Raw genomic sequence first — 9,101 nt, 5'->3', positions numbered from 1 at the left:
ATATGTTCAGCATAGCGCATTGAATGCACTGAGGTAGATCAGATAATAGAACACGGTTACAAGCCATCTTCCTGAATTTCTGGACGTGAAAAATATAAGAGAGTAACAATACAGTGAACACTTTTATCGACCAGATCCACTACATTTTTAATGCGATTATAGGGAGATATTATTTCCGGTTTAAATTTATCTCCAGTATGGGCATCTACTTCAGCTTCTCTACATGGTCTCAATAAATACATTATAAAATTTAGAATGTATGAGTCTGTAACATTATTTTTAATTTCACAATATAATTTGTAAAAAATAAATGAAACAGTCACAACAAAAATCTTACGTAGTTAGTCGCGCGGGATACGTATGTAGACCGCGAATTTTGCGGAGCTCCTGTTGCACAACCACACGCACCCGACTCTCCGCGCTGCACTGAGTGATTGCGGCAATTATTCAACTTAGAGTACACGAAGGATGAAATAACTGAATCTATTGAACTTTTTGAAATTTGCAATTTTGTATCACTGGATTACACATGTAGACTACTGTAGGGTTAAATCTATACGATCATGTTATAGCTATGTAAATCAACGATGTTGATATTTTTCTAAGTAAAGTATTGCACGATAATATTAAAATGTCACGTAAACTGTCAAATATGGGCAATTAGAATACGTTTTTAAAATGGTAGTTTTATACATTATTCGACGAATAAGTTTTAACCAAGGATAGAACAAGCAGCTCTAAAACAATAAAGAATTAAAGCTGAAAGTATAAACTATAATAACATATATACGTTAGCAACTAAACACAATGTTTTATTCGTTTCCTCTATGTTTATAACGTATTTTACTGCCTCACATATCCGGTACAAAAATGTACCCACGACACATCGGCTCCCGTCCGATTAGGGCCCTTCTGGCCTCCTCCACTCAAGCGACAGCTCAAGCCGAGGTTCGTGGTCCCCGTCAAGGGGGGACGCCCTTGTGCATGTCGCTACCAGGGTGAACCTTCAGTTCACCCCCGCGTCCGCGTTAAAATGTAGAAGCCCTTCTGGCTAACATTGAGAGACACCACACAAAAAAAAAAAAAAAAAAAAAAGACACATCGGCCACAATCAATGGGCAACAATATATTCCGCTTGCATGTATGAGCCCTAATGCGATAAGTTAGATCGGGTTATCGAGATCACCAATCTTGTTTTATTTGATACACCCGTGCGTGACTTGCGTTACTTGTTTATGCTCGCAGATATCCGCGATAAGCCTCAAACATTGGTAAAACTCACATGGGGTATTCGATGATCGATCAGAACGCAAATTAAATCACTGAGAGCCACGATAAAGGAAATACGGATTTAGTTTGTTAAATTTTTGGCAAAACGAAAATTTTCATGCTATTGGAATAGCTATTCAAATAGTTTATAATAGTTAAGTTATCATATGGAACTAAATAAAAAAATGTAGGGATTAATTGACAAAACCGCATTTTATTAAAACAAATTATTAAAATTCAATATTAAGACTAGAAATAAAACAGTTCGTTCCACTAGTTAAACTTTTGTTTATTTCAATTTATATTGCATGTAGATACATTAATAAATCATATATCCCAATGCTATATTCTCATTACATGTCTGGGAATAAAAAGCTCATCTAACTATTGCTTAATAAAATTGTTGTGAATCATATAAAAGCTTCTTTGTTGAACAAAATTGAAAATGTATGAAGTTTTATAACACCCTTTTACTTTTCTTGATGTGCATAAAATAATGCGAAAACTGAATACGTTCCTCTAACGACCTGTAAAAGAGATACACACACAATGTTATAAACACTCATTATAAAATGCTAGAAGCATTTCTAAATGATAATATTCATAAAGCAGACATGCGTTTTAAAATATATTCCCAAAAATGTGAACTTAAAATAAGAGCACAGTTCATTTCCTGAGCATGGCTCCATAAAGTAAAATTTTTAAAATCATTTATATTAAAATTGTTTGACTTCAAAATTATCGTTGGTTAGACAGAAATTGTATAAATAATAAATATTCACATTTATGTTATTTTGGTATCTTTATATTATCAAAATACGGAGAATTTGGTTCGGATAGACATGCTCTAGGTTTATTTTTACCAACGAACCTCAATCAGCAATATTTCTTACAAATAGGCAAACAATTAAAAGAAATAATGTTTGCCCAATAAAATATTTTTGTATGAATTAATATTTGTATTGTTCCCACTAACGATGCGCCCTCGATTCGTTTCGGCTTCACAAAAGAATAAAAATAAGTTGAGCTGAGTAGCAACACACAAATAAAAATTCATTACAGATTTCTTTGGATTCAGAATTATGAGACATGGCAATCAAAGCGTGCTTCGTTTTCAAATAAATTAGAATCCCAGGTCTACGGGAATACTTAAAACAATCTAATATGTATTTAAAAGTTGTTCTTCAAATGTGCATACTCACCAAAAGAAACGTCGCATATGTTAGTTCTAGCATTTTAAAAGCTTTCATTATCGGAGGACGCTGTGCTTGAACACATGCGATCGAGACAATCTTACGGAGATGCGCACCTCGCGGCAAGTGTGCGGGAAAGAGATGCCAGCCACAATAGAAAATTGAGTCTGATAGCAACGACGCCTACAAAATTAAAATAAATATTTCTTATTTGCATATAATTTGAATGAATCTATACCAATAAAGTGTTAAAAATAAAGTTCACGATCCAAAATTATAGTGAAGAACATTTCAATGATAAATAATATAATCAATCTTACCTGATATGTTATCTCTCCTGCATTACATAGAAAAAGACCGAGCAACAAAAATAAAGCAGCGACAAAGAAAATTATCTTGAGACTGGCAACAAATGTTAAATCTTCTGAAACCTACACAGAAGTGATTATACAGGGTGTCCCGCTATTGGTATACTAAGCGCGAAGGAACTTGTAGTTTTGCATACACTGATCACGTAAAAAATACTTTAAAAAAAATTACGTCCAAAATTTTTTGCTAAATTTTTCCTGAAAATCCATGTTTTCTTCTCTAGCTTCGCGCAGCCGGCATATACCGCTTCTCTAATATGAGCATTTTATCTATGAAAACATAATCTTAAACGATAGCTCACGTGCTGGTGGCAAAGTTGGGCGGCTCGCTTGTTATGGGTGTACACATAGAGTTTTAAGAATTCATCTATTTGAAAAAAAATGCGTCTGGAATTTTTTAATTATTTTTTACGTACTCAGCGTATGCAAAACTATAACCTCCTTTGAGCTTAGTATACCAACAGTGGGACACCCTGTATATTTTCATTATTATTTATCAATTTACAAAACACTTTTTAAAAACCTTACCGCAATTTGAAGCAAAAGTGACACAGCAGATCCTGAGCTCTGGCATAGCTGGCATGCCATTACGTTACCAAATGCTTTAACAATTTCCTTTCCTAACCTGTTTAAAAAAAGGTAAGGACAAAAAAACAAATTAACACAAACTGTTCTATAAATTGCGACACTTTGAATACCTCAAAAGTTCCTTATGCATAATAATGCCTTCTATAAGTCCATTTTTCAACTTTTCCGCCGCCATCTCAGAATTGCCCATTTCACAGATCCTTTCTACCTCATCTCGTAAGTCTTCAAAATAATGTCTCAATGTAATAAACTTGTACTTATACATTATCAGATTAGCCATTGTAAAGCCGTCTACAGTTATTATCATGCTCATCAACATCACGAATAAGGTAATAGTAGTTAATATTCTGGTTATGTTTGCCATCACTGAGTTATCGGTAAATGTTGGATAATATGTGACGATAGTGACAAAGTGGGATCCTAAAATTAAAAAAGAATACAGCAATTATTATCGTTACGTCGGTAACTTCTAGATAGTGCTATTTCGCTGTATGAATCAAGAGATGCACTAGAATTGTTTTCTTTTCAAACACAGCACAAAATTTCGAAATGTTCCTGCGGCATTTTTTCTGAAATAACCCGAATTCACAATGTATGCGATTTTGACCGCAGTAGCAATCTGAAATAAGACGATTGATGCAACGAAACACTAGTTGGATTTTGAATGAAGAATCAAAACTAACAATAACAAAACATTTCAAAAAAGGATATGAATAGCAGCTTCTCAATTTGCTATTACTTGTTATTTTTTCTCTTACTTGAATAGAACGGTACCTTCTACGAATACCAGATAATTTTATATCAATAAAAACTTGAATTGAAAGGTTTACCTTCGTATACTTTTCGTAATCCTTCAAACACAAAACAAGCAGCCGAGCCATATACTGTACCAGTATACGCTATAATGTTTATCTTCATTATTCTGTATTTTTCTGCCATAAGAGAATCTTTCTCGTGTAACTCACATACTCGTATCATGTCGTACATCAACTTCTTTATCAAATTTTTATTAAATAATACAGAGAAAATTTTTATCATCACAATTGCGTGACTAACAGAAAATGTTATTGAATCGCTTTTTTCATCTTCCGGAAAGTCGCCAATTACCGCCGCCATTATCTCTAATGCCGTCATAGAACCATATGCTAGGAATAACATTAGAGTAAACAGTCTATAGTAAATAACGGAATCATCTCCTATTTCCCCATTCTCATACCAAAAATTCCCAGAACCCACGAGGAATATTTTCCTACAAAATGTTTTAAGAATATAATAATTCTTCATGGTAGATACGTGTGAAAAGACTCCTTTCAAATAACAAAATGGTGTCTGGCAGTAATTATTCAGAAATTTGTTTTAAAAGTCAATTTAGTTGTTAGAAGTTAAGTAAGTTTGTGCAAAGTTTGCTGTAATAGATTTTTTAATACAATTCAGCATTGTATTAAGTTATTATATCGAGTTGGCTCTATTTAAAAAATATTTGATTATATTTTTTTACCGTAAAAGTTTTATATAGTATATTCTAGTGTTTGATTTTACGCGAGTACTGTACATTTAGAAATTTAAGATTTTAACGGATTTTAGACTTGACGGTCACGGGGGTAATATGAAAGTCTCCCCTTGATCACGCTCGCTGCAAAGTGTGCGAAACGTCGGGATAATAATGTAATTAATAAATTGCGTTTAAAATCAGTTAAAATCTTTAATTTCTAAAAGAATTATCTACTATTCGTTATCGACACGACAAATAGCGCACTAAAAGGTTGCAATTTTGATAAGTAATGATTTATTCAATTATTCTCGTATTTAAAATAATCTGAATTAATACCTACACTAACCGTAATCCATACTAATATTATAAATGCGAAAGTAACTCTGTCTGTCTGTCTGTTACTCAATCCAATTCTCATGAAGTTTGGTATGGAGATATTTTGATACCCGAGAAAGGACATAGACTACTTTTTATCCCGGGAAAATGACACAATCCCGGAAACTATGCGGGGTTTTCTTTGACTGCGCGGGCGAAGCCGCGGGCGGAAACCTAGTGGATTATAAAGTTTTTTATTTTATATGGAATAACATGTTTTATTTATTAAGTTTTTACGATAATTGCCCAAATTGTATGAATTAATATAACAAACAAATCTTAATATCCAAAGCTACGAATTAATTATCCGTAGCACTAAAGTAGAGTACACCTTCAAAGGTTTTTACCTTTATATATTTATCCCTAAATATATGAGTCGTTTAAAACTTTTCTAATTTGTGAAATAGCTCGTAATGATATCAAGCTGTGAAACTACAGCGTGAATAACTGAATGTTTTATTAGCGGCACCGGCTACGGTAAAATACACTAGTTTAGCAAATAGTACTTTTATCAAGTTAAATTACTTTTGGCCCCCTCGAAAGAGGAAACTTTTGTACCTATCGCTCACTGTTGCGGCAGCTGTTCTAATTATTTATCACTGTTTTGATAACTCAATCTCACTGAATTATAAATATACTAATTGTATATGGTAGTTAGTACTCAAAGGTAGGTACACACTATACAGAAAACAACGAATTTTATTAAAACGAAGCTCAGAGATTTATTGGACACGGTTTTGAACCTTTTACCATGTTTGAGGCATCTTTTTTCATGACCTAATAAAGCATTTTTTGACAATATAAAATTTTCACATATTCTTCATTGCAAGTAGTATTTTTAAATTAAGCATCTATATTTTCGAGTACCGCAATTTATGAAATCTCAGTTTACTCATAATCTAAAGAAGTAGCATATAATATTTATCGTTGTAACTATTCGATATTACAATTTGTCTCATTTCAGGACCGCACGGAGCTTGCTGGCCGCGGGCCAACCTTCCCCGGGTAGCGGAGCCAACTCGCAATGCTCTCTAAACAATTTTTGTGAGAGGATTCCAATTAAGCGCCCCCTTCAATATATATTATTATAACTTTGATCTCAGTGTAATCAGAGTGCTACGGTAACGTTTACGATTTAATTTAAGATTAAATTTATTTAAGTTTATTTTCCTTAAATTAGGTCGACAAAAAATATTTACTACCTATATTTGATTATAGGACTTTCATTATTTGAAAAATAAATGGTGCTGTAAACATTGTCTACCAACCAAATTCTAACGACACAAATTCAATAAACATAAGAAGAAGAGAAAATTTTCCGTAGTAATAATTGGATAACAGATATATCTATTTCCTACAAATCTGTAAACATGATAATAAAAATGTTGCCAATTATTGCCAGGAAAAATATTTGTTTATATGAAAATTCCGTTTGGGAAACATAATAATCTTCATATCTCCAAAAGATTTTTGCACTGAACAACCATGGTCAACCATATCAAGGTCTTTAAGATTATGATTGAAATTCGTTAAAATATATTAAAGTTAGTGTCCGACCGAAACTGGTTTCCAGGCCGAAACCGAAACCGAAACCGAATGTTCGGCCGTGGCTTCAGTTTCGGCCGAAACCGAAACCGAAACCGAAACTCACGTGGTCTAGTATGAAATTTCTAAAAATACTGAACTTTGGTGCATTTTACCTATTATTTTGCCTTAATTAGGGCATGAAAGGAAAACACAGTATATTAAATTTGTTGTAATCATTTATTTAATATAAAATAAAAAAAAATATTTTTAAAATATTAATAATAACAAATTTAATTTTTATTATTTTTTCAAATTAAGTTCTCGGTAAAATCAGTCATCTAAATCAAATCAGTAATTGTTACTGTTACTTTAAATACTAAGTTTTGGTATTTTGAGATCTTTCTCTTTATTAAAGAGTCTTTAATACTTTGGATTGATATTTGTACTTAGAAGAATAATAAGTCTCTTTTAGGTACCTCTTATATAAAAATAATAATTATTAATTACAATTACACCCAGTTCCAATCTCAACATAGATAATCAAAAATTGTTTCCACCAGCGTGGGTCAACCAACGCTTTGACAGCGTCCGTCAAAGCGTTGCCGAGGAAAACGAAGTTAGGCGAGCGTGAACGTGTGTGAACTAAGTTCACTGAACTTGCGAAATAAGTTTCGGTTTCGGCAAAAGTTTCGGCCGATTTTGGCCGAAACCGAAACTGCGGCCGAAACTTGATTTTTGGCCGAAACTCGGCCGAAACCGAAACCGAAACCGAAAGTTCGGTCGGACACTAATTAAAGTCTAAAAAGTACATACTTGCATACTTTTTCAAACTACGGAATTTTCGGCAGCTAAATTTAAATCATGATTAAATGAATACGAACGATGTTCAAATTTTACTTGTAATAAAAATACATAGACTGCAATATCCGAGTATTCCTAGAATTTTTATTATGTTTGGTCTATTCTCCTCACAGTTACTAATTATAAGGTTATTTTTTTATAAAAAATGTTGATACATAGAGATACAAACAAACTCGTTAGTTGGTTGTATTTCACATATTTTTATATTTGTATGTTAAAGGACTTCCTCACCATGCAAAGTAAGTTATAACTTTTTAAATGTGTTATCAAAGTTGCTGGTCGGTGTCAATCAAATTGAATGAGTAAGAAATTGATAAGACGCCTACGTACTTGATTATAAATAGATTTAATAAATAGATTTAAGTTGCTTGCTACTTTTAAGGATTCGTCATTACCAATATATAAATAAATAAATAAATATTATAGGACATTATTACACAAATCGACATAGTCCCACAGTAAGCTCAATTAAAGCTTGTGTTGTGGGTACTAGGCGACGATAAATATAATATTATAAATACATATATATAGATAATAACACCCAGACCCAAGAACAAATAATTGAGTTCATCACGCAAATATTTGCTCTGACCGGGGATCGAACCCGGGACCGTCGGCTCAGTAGGCAGTTCTAATCTAACAAACTTCCTTACGTAAATACGAAAATATATTTTTTTACATTCTTCTCTATCTATCCATATTTAACAAGAACTTACTCGTCTCGTAATTCCATAAAGGGTAAGTAACAACTATACTCCATACCTACTCTTGACATTATTAATCTATCAACCATCTCGAAGTTTTGTCAGTTATTTATCATTCACCGCGTTTCAACCTCACAGAGGATTTGGAAGCAGACACTCGATATCGGAGCGAACTAATAAGACTTTGTGTTGCCTTTGAAACTTACTTAAACTGAAACTTAGCTGTAGTTCTAATAGTGGCTATTCAATTATTGTTACTGCTCTGTATTTAATGCTCGTCTCAGTTATTTTAATTAGATTTCCATTTAGTTTCATTCTCAAATGCATTTTGAATTAATTTTATTATTTTGCAAAATGGAAATAGGAAATTCTAACAATAAATTTTAAAATAACGTGAATTAAAAAGACCACATCAAAATCAAGATAAGCTCGCTTCTGGATATTGCATTTCCATAACGAAAAATTATGCAATCCTCCACGGGAATATTTAAATTTAAATAGTGCTGTATTCTATTTTAGACAAACTGTGTTCTGCCGCTCGACAGCCCACGACGGCATGGCACATGTGACAAATTTTCGCTTCTCTCTGGTACCAGGCAGCTGGCGGGTTGAAAATTCAAAATCCTTTTACGCTGCACATTACATTATGATTGATGAATTATAACGAAAGGCGTGAAAAGAAAACGTAAACATTGTGGTCGAATTATTTTAATATTTAATTTTA

At 32.8% G+C, this 9,101-nt stretch overlaps 1 protein-coding gene across 1 annotated transcript; it reads right to left on the bottom strand.

Moving 5' to 3' along the window:
- Positions 1-1,636: 1,636 nt before the first annotated feature.
- On the bottom strand, positions 1,637-4,728 carry LOC149900143 (uncharacterized). The gene is made up of 6 exons (XM_090112954.1): positions 4,249-4,728; positions 3,529-3,838; positions 3,359-3,455; positions 2,783-2,893; positions 2,472-2,645; positions 1,637-1,796 (listed from the first exon to the last, which is right to left on the bottom strand). Exons 1-6 carry the CDS (start codon positions 4,700-4,702, stop codon positions 1,740-1,742), a joined length of 1,203 nt encoding a protein of 400 aa, XP_089969080.1. The 5' UTR covers positions 4,703-4,728; the 3' UTR covers positions 1,637-1,739.
- Between the last annotated feature and the right edge of the window lie 4,373 nt (positions 4,729-9,101).

Source organism: Colias eurytheme, chromosome 19, assembly GCF_061535395.1.
Source record: "Colias eurytheme isolate Ceu_HAF_F1 chromosome 19, ilColEury1 Martin Lab GWU primary, whole genome shotgun sequence".
Classification (NCBI taxonomy): Eukaryota; Metazoa; Arthropoda; class Insecta; order Lepidoptera; family Pieridae; genus Colias; species Colias eurytheme.
This window is presented reverse-complemented; position numbering and strand designations above follow the sequence as displayed.

What these genes read in the sequence shown, in the direction of transcription:
- LOC149900143 (XM_090112954.1), bottom strand. Translation starts at nt 4,702, where the DNA reads ATGAAGAATTATTATATTCTTAAAACATTTTGTAGGAAAATATTCCTC. An exon ending in ATGCATAAGGAACTTTTGAG is followed by an intron (nt 3,456 to 3,528) that starts GTATTCAAAGTG and finishes TTTTTTAAACAG; the next exon opens with GTTAGGAAAGGAAATTGTTA. An exon ending in CATATGCGACGTTTCTTTTG is followed by an intron (nt 1,797 to 2,471) that starts GTGAGTATGCAC and finishes TCTCTTTTACAG; the next exon opens with GTCGTTAGAGGAACGTATTC.